This window comes from Camelina sativa, chromosome 9 (assembly GCF_030686135.1).
Source record: "Camelina sativa cultivar CO46 ecotype springtype chromosome 9, ASM3068613v1".
Lineage (NCBI taxonomy): Eukaryota > Viridiplantae > Streptophyta > Magnoliopsida > Brassicales > Brassicaceae > Camelina > Camelina sativa.
This window is the reverse complement of record NC_141888.1, coordinates 20,624,820-20,636,406: the sequence shown is the minus strand read 5'-3', so window position 1 is coordinate 20,636,406 and position 11,587 is coordinate 20,624,820. Positions and strand designations below refer to the sequence as shown.

The window sequence follows — 11,587 nt, the reverse complement described above, 5'->3', positions numbered from 1 at the left end:
GTGTGAAGATATTTTTAAAACTTCCGACAATATCGATGAAGAGATCACTTGAATTCATGGAAACCTTTTTTGGGTTGTGTTCACTTTTGCATAGTGAATTAAATTCTTGTCGATCTATATTTTTATAGTATTTGTTTTACCTTATTAGTAGAATATAACAATATTACTAATTAGGTCTTTAATCTTTAGAAATCTTGGTCTTTTTGTATTTATGCATATCTTTTTGGGTTTGTAAGATTTTAAGAGAATGACAACATTTTAGTTTAACCACTCCATTATATATAAACCATATGGGACATGACACATGTTATCAATTAATTAATAGGAAAATAACAAGATCCCACTAATGCACCTTGTGACATTATTCTTAAATAGAATTATTACTCAACAAGACACCGCAACCAAATATATTAATATTGTTTTTAGTGGCTGGCAAAAATTGATAGATGCAATAGTGAAGTTTGAGAAATGATTTTCGTTTTTTTTTGGATTAAATAAGTAAACCAAGATTGGTGGAAGCCCATAGCATAGTAGTTGTTAGACCACGTCTATGTACATGGTTTTATCTTAGTCTTCCTCACATCTAACTAAAGCATGAATGTTAAAAATGAAAGGTTTCTACTTTATAGCTTTTTTATAGGTTGGGTTTGTCGGCAGATTTGACTGTTTTCTCCTTTTTTAACTGAAGATAGAGTAAAGGTGATTATACTTTGGGCTTTCCATTTTATCGGTTTCAATAGACTGCGACCAATTTGGTATACAATTATATAGTATTCATCTAAGGGTCAAAAGACTCCAAACCACATGTTTGGTGGCCTATTTGATCTTCCACCCTGTTACAAGCTCGTCAATGAAACTTGGAATTATAACTAAAGTTATTGAGATGAAGAGCAGTTCTGTTCAGGAAAGACTAACACTTTTTATATTAAGCATATATATATAGAAAAAAATCAATCTATTGTTATTACTCAGATATAATATAATGTTATTATATATGTCATATAGTGTATATGTTTCTATCTTATGGTTGTATAGCGTGTGTAACGCTCCCGAACCGTCCTATGCCCCGGACAAGAACACGGACAGCCCGTGGAACGTCACGTATGGGAGATCGCATCCTGGTGGTCCGGCTGAGGGACGGAAGCTGCAGCTTCCCGACCAGTCCTCATGGACGCGACTCCGCCTGTGGCCGAGGTTCACTTAGGTTTTGCAATCCTCGCGGTTCTGGCGCGTTGTGTTGGCCCGGACAAGGCCAATGTATCGGATGCAACTTGCCATATTCCCCCCCCCCCCAAAAAAAAACGATTATATTACTTTAATAAATTATTACATTGAAAAATAAGTTATCAAAGCAATATACATAGATAGTCGTATAATTCATAGAATACATCTTGGAAAATATAGGATTTTGCAAAAACAACACATGAAAATCAACCATATCCGGTACCCTAACGTTTGCTCCGGCTCTACACTCAAACTAAGCTCCCTGCACACAACAAGAATCTACATAATGAGTAATCAAAGATTACTCAGTCAGCCTGGGTACCCTTTTCCTAAACATGCATTCTACTTTTCCCCACCCCGACTACCCCAACAAGGAAGGATACAATCAAGACAAGCAATCAAAGCTACGCAACAGAAACGTTAGCGGAAGCAATAACAAACAACAAGCAAGAAGGTTAGATCAGACAAGACTTGACTTGATCAACCTAAACTTATCCCTCAACAGTAAGACGACTAAAGTAAGACAAGGGTTACTTGGATACTCTAGACTCTTTACTCCTACACAACAACAAAGACGACTAGAATATTACAAGGGTTACTTGAATACTCTAGACTCTTTTCACTTACAACAACAAAGACGACTAGAATACTACAGACTAGAATACTACAAGGGTTACTTGAATACTCTAGACTCTTTTCACCTAAGGGCCCTCGAAATCTGTTCCGTTCCACAACACTTCCCATGCTGAAACCACCCAGGTAACCAGCATGAGCCCCTTCAAGCTACTACGTCTAGTAGCGGTCATTCTAGTGGCCAACTAGACATGACTTTGCCCCGCGCGAGTGGTCATCGGGAACTCCACGCGAGACAACCAACTTTTCTTGGAACAGAAGATCGACTACTCTATCCTAGCTACGACTCGAGAAAAATAACCAATATAATTCAAGAGACTAGCTAAGACAAATACTACAACTCAAAGGTTAGTAAAACGCTAAGAGATTAGTACTACCACCCAAACAATTCAAGCAAGAAATCAAGCAAACAAGCAAGAAGCTCAAGCAAGAATTCAAGCAACAATCTACAAGCAGCGAGAAATAAAATTCAAGCAACCTAGATTGTTCTACATGCATGCAACTAATTTACCCGATTTTTAAGCAAGAATTTATTGCAATTAAAAATCCATTAGTTCTAACCAACATGCAAGTCCTTGGTCCAATTTTTAAGCAAGCCATATTGCTAAAAATGCATCAAGTTCATAATTTCATCATGAAAAATGTGCGGTTCACCTCCCTTCAATTCTCAACATGCATGGTGATCCCTAGCATAAATTCTATGTGCTTTTAAACAAGAATCTATCATGAATCCTACCATATTACGCATGCACATGTTAAACTAGTTCTAACATGAACCTAGTCTAAATGCATCAAGCAATAGATCCTAAGAACCATGCAGCACCCCACACAACTACCACAGAACTCACCACATGACTCACAGCGTTTTAGCAGATCGATTTCCGGACTTCACAGCACAGCGGATCAGACAACTCTCCTCCTTTGCGCCAACAGCGTCTCACCTCGACAACTTCTCACTTTTCTTCGACAGCACCTCCCTTTGCTTCGAGAGCGTCTCACTCTACTTTGAGAGAGAGCAAGACTTAGAGAATTTTAGTGTTTTCTTTTGAGCTAAGTGGTGAAAATAAGAAGGGTGGCCTTCCTTTTATAGGCGAAATGGACGGTGCAACTCGCCAATGTATGGCGTGCACTTGCTCGATCTCCCTTTTCTCTCCTTTGGCTAACACTTGACGCCCAAGCCTCCAAGAATCTTCTTCTTCTTTCTCCCACGATTTGGCAAAAAAAAGAGAAGATCTCTCTTGTCTCCCACCTTGTTCAATTTCATTGGCCAACACCTAGGAAAATAATGATTATGTCCTTCATTTGTGTTTTCAAAAACACAATGATTATCCTTTAGCTTTGCATGAGTTCCCATTGGCTGATTTGCTAAATAGGAATCTTCTTTGCGCCAGCCGACAACCTCCTTAAAATCTGGGTTGATGTCGGGTTCGTCCGTTGATCGTCCGGCTCGTCCGCAAAATATCGGTCCTCGACCGCAAACGCCTCGGTCCTTCCGTACACTCTCGGTACTTCGGCGTCTCATCCGCATTTCCTCGATCCGTACCATCCTTCTCGTCACGTCTTCTCTTTCTCGGTACTTCTCCGTTTCTCTCGGTATTTGTCCGACACTTCTCGGTACGTGTCTGACACTCTTCGGCACTTGTCCGACATTTCTCGGTACTTGTCCAACACTTCTTGGTACGTCCCGGCCTGTACTGCTCCCGACCCGCATACACAGTTCTCACATAGGTCGCCGATACCCGATCGGACACAGGGTCCCAATCATGCCTCCAGTCACTTCGGTCTTGGTTCGGCTATCCTTCGACTCGACGATTTTTCCTCGGACTTCCTCCGGTCGTTCTTCCTTATTTTCTCTCCTTCTTCTTTCTGAGTCTTTTCCGGGTTGTTTCTTCGGACTTTTTATGCCAGGATTTCTGCCCATAGTGAGGGTCATTACAGTGTGTTTAATACTTATCTTGGTTAAGCTGTAACGGCCTAACAGGTAAAGTTGAATACTCATAACCTTGTTATGGCATTAGAATTAGATCACCTACACAAAGACTAAACATGAGTTTAGCTGGGAACATGACATAAACGACAGTAGTGATAATAAAAATCTGGCAATTTCACCGTTTCTCGGTTATACGCATGCATTTGATGGAATATGAAGCATCATAATGATGGTGCATGCAACTAAACGGCGAGTTATGAAAACTTGACGAAGTATGTGTGAAATGCCTTGTGGTTGAGATTGAACAGTGGGAGGTTCGTAAACTCCATCATTGTGGCATGAATCATGAATAGTATGCGTATATATCATTACTCAATGCCCATCGACCACCATATGTTTTGTTGAAGAGACGACCATGTCGTGTGGGATCATTTGAAAGTTTTTTTATGGACCACATTTGGAGCATTACGTAAAGCCATTTCGTTAATTTATAGACTTTTATGACCACTAAATACTAGTTCTCCGTAACTATTATGTATACATTCCCATATATTTTTTGTTTATTAAAATTTTTTGAGGTTTGTTTAATTTATATACCTTTATGAGCACTAATTAAACTAGTTATCGGCTTATCGCTTACTACTATTATGCATGTTACTCACTAAAGAAATTTTTAATTTTTAATTCTAAGTAACTGAACCATTATACCGATAGATCAGGATAGGCAGGGAAAATTAAAGTCTCGATCGAGTTCTATGTTCAGAGTCTCTCGAGACATTCTCCTAATATAACTATTTATATCTTAGTCGACGTTCGAAGCCCTACACCAATTTCAGCCTATGATTACGACTAATATTGATATTGTACAGACGTATTTACGTATATATCAATTATAAATCGAATGAACCTGATATAAAAAAACAACAACAAGAACAAAATATTGGATGAATGTGAGCTGTTTACTTTCAAAGTTTCTGTTAATGGGCCCATAACAATACAAACTCTTTTTTACCAAAAAAAAAAAACAATACAAACTCACAAAATATCCACTCTACACGGAGTCAACCCCAAAATATTAGACTAAATTCACTCAATCAGATAAGTTGGACCAAACTGATCAAGTGTGAAATTATTTCTTCACAAACTCAAGTTTGAATTCATTTGATACTCTCGTTTTTTTTCTCTTTGCCATTTATTGCTGTTTAAAAAAAACAAAATCAATTCTCCGACAAATTAGTAATCACTTGTACCTTTCCGAAAATGTATGAATTTAAATAGCTAAACAGTATAATTAAAGAGAAATACCCTAAAAATCAAAATGTTTTTCAACTGAAAGCGACTAAAGTGAATTTTAATTAGAGCACCCGTAAATCAATAATTGTAAAGGTCAATGACCTTCTTCGTTTCCTGACCTCATAATCATAGGATGATAAAACCAAAATTTCAGAAATCATATTGTCCATTTAGTCGTAGTCAACTATAAACACATTATGCGAATAAACGCGTATAATAATATCACAATACGTCAATACGTTAAGTCAACCATATATATAAATATGCAATTATAAATGATATATATAGATGCATTCGTGTATTAATCTAAGTAGCTCACATTTCATATCATGGCTGCGCTTCTTCTTCTCACTCTCCTCTCTCTGACCACCATAACATTTTCTCTCGCAGAGAGTACGTAACAACACTCATCTCTCCATGCATTAATCTTCGTTGTTATCTTAATTCTTAAACTAAAGATCTTATTTGATTGTTTTTGGTCTCTAATCGTTTTTTCTTTTCTTTTCTTATCTCTGCATTAATTATCATTAGATATAAGCATCGACTGTGGAGCTTCAGTTTCCTACGTAGACGCTGACAATGTAACATGGCTCGGAGACAAAGGCTTCGTCACCACGGGTGAGTCGTTCCAGATTCCGGGTAACCTTACAGAGCCGATCAACAACCTCAGATACTTCTCTTCCGGTCAAACCAATTGCTACACCAACATTCCAGCGACGAAAGGCGGGAAAACCCTCGTGAGAACGCTGTTTTACTACGGGAACTACGACAAGAAGTCGTCCCCACCGTCGTTTAACGTTGTTTACGATGGGAAACACCTTGACAATGTTTTTACTGATTCACTGTTTGTCTCGGAGGTGATATATGCTCCGGCGAGTGAGAATATCAGGGTTTGCCTAATCCGTACGTCGCCTTCGGATGATCCTTTTATATCATCTATTGAAGTTTATAGTTTGGACGTTGGGATGTATGACGATCTTGGTCCTGAAGAAGGTCTCATTCTCCGACAAAGATATGCGTATGGTGCCAAAGAGCTTATAGGGTAATCCAGTTAACACTTAACACTAACTAATTCATACTAAGTTAAATCTGTTTATTGACATTTTAAAAAAATTTAAAACGAAAATTTAATTTTGTTTGTTTTATTTAAAGTGGTCTAACATTTTTTGTGTGATACTTTTGAGGATTTTTTGAATTTAATTTATGTTTATTTATATATTAAGTTTTTAACTGCAGTATATGAATTATATTAAAAAAAAAATCATTCACATTCTCATTTGACTTATAAGCCCTGCAAATCTTTTATACTAAACTAGGTAATAACCCGTGCTGTTGCACGGAATTAAATTTTTGTTTGAGTTATTATATTTGTAAATATATTTAGTTACTATAACATTTAAACTTATATTTGTTTGAATTCATCAAGTTTATGAAAGTTTAAAATAGTAAACGTTTCACCATAAACTTTAGATTGACATGATGGTGGATCTGGATAGAATGTGAACCGAATTAGTGATTGTTAGATTTTATCAAAATCTTGAACTATCAAATCAGACAAAAATCGCAAAAAAACTAAAATTACGTGAACAGGATAACTTAAATTAAATTCTTAACCCGGTCAAACCCGTCCGCTAAGCCATCCCACAACATGTTTAAATATTTAAAGCCGCAAAATGTCTTTGCATCCGTCCCGCTTGAATTTGTGAGATCCACGTGGATTACACATGTATTTCAATAAATTATTTTTCTAATATATAAAATATATTTAAAGTTTAAACTTAATTAATATTAATAAAGTGATGTGATAAATTTTTTAAGAATAACACATTTTTTTTAAATTTTAAAAACACAATAACATATAGCTGTAAATAATAAATATAAATGAGGTTAAATAGCTAAATGTGTCTCGAGCTCTCTAGCAGCGACACATCAGCTTTTTTAAAAGTGTGCTTCTCTATTAATATATAGGAGATTGAGTTTTCTTCCTTTTGTTGGTTTCTTGCAAATATATTATTGTAGCTACCCTTTTGACCCGTACGGTAGGCTATGGTTCCAGTCAAGGTCCAACGACCCAACTATCAGCGAATTAACGACCTCAGCCCCATCCATCGACAATTCTGGTGCGTCAAACAAGCCGCCCGAGATTGTAATGTCAAAGGCTCTGTCAGCAGCCAGCTTAATTCTATCAGACGACACCCTACCCTTAGCGGGCTTACCGGTTTACTTGGCTCTATACTTCTCGGAGCCTCAGAATCTAGGTCGGACTCAAACACGGTCGTTCAACATTTTCTTAGATACCAAGGAAGTGGAGTCAGGTCCCATCGTGCCGGTGTTCGGGAAAGTGACTCAAGTTGTTGTAAGAGATGTGGTGGCCACGTCAGTTTCCCAAGTGGTCCTTCAGTCTACGGATGACTCTACTTTGCCTCCTATTATCAATGCTTTGGAGCTATATTCGATAAGTTATGGCCAAGACGGTGGCGATAATGGAGGAGGAGAAAGCGGCAGTGGTGGTGGAGGAGAAAGCGGCGATAGCAGTGATAATTCGGAAGGTAAGTTTACTTTCTGACTTATAGATTATAGATATATCTAGCCATTGAAGCCTACCAGATATTATAAACTTTTGAAATAAATAACTAAACTTTGAACATGAAGATCTTGGCATTATCAATGTATATGTTTGGACTATGGTTTTATGGAATGAAACGAGACATGAAAATTTACTGTATATTTTTTTTAATTAAATACTACAATGTTGTTATTTGATTACAGTTATAGGTTCTGGAGGAACGGAAACACGAACAAACAATGCAGTGGGAGGTTTGTACTTGCGAACTATATCCATTTTTATTTGATGGTTATTTTTAATTGATTGGTTCAATATATTTCGATGAAAGATTATACTAACTACCTAGATGATTAAATTGACACTATCACTATTAATCAGACATTTAAATAGATATTATCCCTTTTGTTTCGTTTGCAGTGATTTTGAATATAAAATAATTGTTCGTTAGTAAAAACCATTTTGACTCCTTTGCATGACGACGTTTTAGGTGGGACATACAAAGTTAGACGCAAGAAGAAAAACAAATTACCACTCATTCTTGGCCTTACGTTCGCCTCCGTGTTTGTGGCTCTCTCGTCAGCGTTTGCGGCTATTTTCTTAAGAAAACGTACACACGCTAAGCCACAGTCCAACACGCTACCAACCACGTCCCGAGGTACATAATCTTGATGCAAAAAATTTATGCATATTTATCTATTGTATTTGACCACGTAAGTATATTTTTGGGGTTGTCTTATTTCTTAAGGGCCTGGGAAAGTGAAAGGGATATCACCTTTAGTTGGACAGGAATTGGCGAGCGATGCAAGCCACCCAGGATATGATGATCCGGGTATGTATGATATCGATGAGCTAATTGGCGTAAACGATTCATATGTCGTTCATCAAGATGATCATCATCGACATGGACCAGCTTAGTCGCTGACGACCTGGAATGATACTTAAAATTTTAAATCTGTCGATGCTAAATTGTCACGTGAATATCTCAATTCCAAAAAAAAAAAAAAAACTGTAGTCAAAAATATATAGCTACTTAAATATTTTTTTTAGCGTTTTCAATTTAAATGTTGAATTTGAAATCTTGCATCCCCTCCTCGTCAATCTTTTGATCATTATATGACAAGTACATGTATACAAGTACATATGTACATCCCCTATATATTAATAGAGAAGCATTCTCAATAAAATGCTGATGTGTCGTTGTTAGAGATCTCAAGACACCAATGAAATTATTGCTCTCATTTTTATGGATATTTACACATAATTGCTATTGAATGATCAAGAAATATTCCTTTACAATTAATTAAAAAATCAAACATTTCAATTTTAAAATTTATTTTAATCATTTTTATAATATAATTAATTATTAAAATATAAAATCATTAGATCTAAAACATTTTCAAAACCGGAACTTATTCACCTATTAAAATAAAATTGATTACTATTCAGATATTTAAAATTTCCAAAATAAAATTATCACAATAATCATTATTATAGGGAATTGACTTATTTAATACCATTGGTATAATATTTCCTGGGTGGAACATATTCTTACACAAAATAAAAGAAACTTTTTAAAAAATAAAAAATCTTGCATAGATTGAAGAAAGAGCGGGTTATACATATATTTAGTTGATACATAATAGTTTGATCTAAACATATTCTCACGGGTTATATATATATATATATATATATATATATATATATATATATATATATTTTACACAAACAAATTTTAGATCTTAGAAAATAACTTTACACATAACTCTAATTTTATCTGTATATATTTATTCCGCACATAGTGCGGGTTGTTACCTAGTGTATCCTTATTTAAAAAATTTATTCAACATATGTACAATATTACTATTTGAAAGGGGTACACTAATTAAAAAGAATATCAAAACGGAAAACAAAATTAACAAATCAAAGAGGAGAAAAAACAAATTAACAAAGAAAATTTGAAAAAAAAAGCAAGAAATTTTTTTAAAGAAAGAGAACTAAAGTGTTAATTTACGGGAACTTAAATAAGTATATAGAAATTATTGATCGACAGTTAGAGCACAGATTGAAATTCATTTTATTTATATTGTAATTTTTATATAAAATATAATTTATGTGATTGTTTTTAAAATTTTGTTTGTATAAAACATTATGCAATAAAATCATATGCTAAATATGATAGCTTGAAAAAAGACACCCATTTTATAAGTTTTATAATGTTAAGGATTCTAGATAAGTACCCGTGTTATAACACTGGTTAAATTTTATTTTATACAAAATTTTATATATTTTCTATTTTAAAATAAAATTTTAATATGTTGTATTAGTTTATGTATGTGAAGTTATTTCAACAATATATATTTTACATCATGACTTGAATGCCATTATAAAATATAATTTTGTAAATTTGGTTTTTAAAAAGCAAGTTATTATATTATGAATAATTTAATATATTGTTTTTTTTTTAACACCTCATTCATTCATTAATTTGAAGACTTGTACAAGAGTTGATACATCAAGATCACATCGACACTGAACAAATCAAAACACACATCTACAAATACATAACCAATCCTTAAAAAGAACGATGGAGAAGTGAATTTCCACGATGCTTTCAGAGCCTTACTTGCCAACAAATTAGTAAATCTGTTTATTTCCCTCTCCAGAGTCAATCCCAAAATGATGAGATTGTCGTTCTTGGCTATCTTCCCCTTGAAGAAACTCCATTGTCGTCTTCTATTATCGATGATACTCCATATTTTCTCTTGTATTGAATCTTCAATTCTCCGTGAATTCGCTATGCCTGAATCCCACATTGGCTGATCGCTATACCACATAAATCTCAACAACTTATACGCAAGCCCTTTCATTGATTGGGTTTGTGGACACTGGGCATCATGAAAAATCAGAGAACTTTGCACGGAGAAAACGGTTTCGTCTTGGTTGGAATCAGAAAACCAACAACCTCCAATGAACCAAGAATGAATGGCCTCCCTAAACGGAGGGAATGGCTGGAAACGAAGTCGTCCCCACTTTTTGAAAGAAAAGTCCCAAATCGGAACATGAACAAATTGCTTGAAAGGATGCAAAATAATACCTTATGCTTTTAGATCTGACAATGGCTTGACATGAAAATGGTTATTGTTTGATTCCATCATTATCACGAACACAAACATCATCACCATCCGAAAGAGAAGAGTAAATCGGAGAAAAATCCGATAATATAGAAAGCCTCTCATCACAATTATTAAAAACAAAAGAAAGTAAAGTGAAAAAAAAACAAAGTGGAACCACCGGCAATTGCCGGCAGCCCGTAAAAATCAACAAAGATAACTGTTTTGCTTTATCGCCCTTTGTGTCGCCTGGAGAGGAGAAGGAGAGGATAAGATTTATATATTGTTATACTTTTTGTTTAAATATACTTGGTTTCTTGAAATTTTTCATATTATAGTGACACATTATTGACATTGCTATAACAAATCAATTTAGAGTATTTATAGACAGGCCCGGCCCACCCATAAAGCAGCCAAAGCATTTGCTTTAGGCCACACAATATAACAAATGTTTTAGGGCCACATTCATAAAAGATTAAGTAGCTCAGCTGGCTCAGTGTCTTGCAATTAAATGGCATGTCTAGGGTTCAAGCCAGTTAACTTGCATCTTTTTATTACATTTTTATTCCCCTTTTACAGTTTTATTTTTTCCGTTTGATTATGTTTTTGTTTTCCTTTTTTTTTTTTTGGTAAGAGACTAAAAGTTGTCGAAATTTTTTCAATTAATTTTGTTGAATTCTTGTTTTTAACAAAAAAACCTCCAAATATTAAATTCTACTAGATATATAAATATTCAATTTCTTCAAACAAAACTAAAACTAAAAAAATTTACACAAGAACATTAATCATTGCGGCTGCTGGATAACTGGGTAAATTTTTGTTTTTTCTCCT

General features: G+C 34.9%; 1 protein-coding gene across 1 annotated transcript; it reads left to right on the top strand.

Annotated features, from left to right (window-relative positions):
- Positions 1-5,382: 5,382 nt before the first annotated feature.
- On the top strand, positions 5,383-8,830 carry LOC104711089 (uncharacterized protein At1g24485-like). Its single transcript, XM_010427763.2, has 6 exons — positions 5,383-5,473; positions 5,612-6,122; positions 7,100-7,629; positions 7,850-7,897; positions 8,134-8,301; positions 8,392-8,830. The coding sequence occupies exons 1-6, from the start codon at positions 5,410-5,412 to the stop codon at positions 8,559-8,561; spliced, it is 1,491 nt and encodes a 496-aa protein (XP_010426065.1). The 5' UTR covers positions 5,383-5,409; the 3' UTR covers positions 8,562-8,830.
- The last annotated feature ends 2,757 nt before the right edge of the window (positions 8,831-11,587 follow it).

Bases quoted from the DNA above. Each gene is read 5' to 3' on its own strand.
- LOC104711089 (XM_010427763.2), top strand. From the start codon at position 5,410: ATGGCTGCGCTTCTTCTTCTCACTCTCCTCTCTCTGACCACCATAACA. The intron at 7,898-8,133 runs GTTTGTACTTGC...ACGACGTTTTAG, and splicing joins AACAAACAATGCAGTGGGAG to GTGGGACATACAAAGTTAGA. The intron at 8,302-8,391 runs GTACATAATCTT...TTATTTCTTAAG, and splicing joins GCTACCAACCACGTCCCGAG to GGCCTGGGAAAGTGAAAGGG.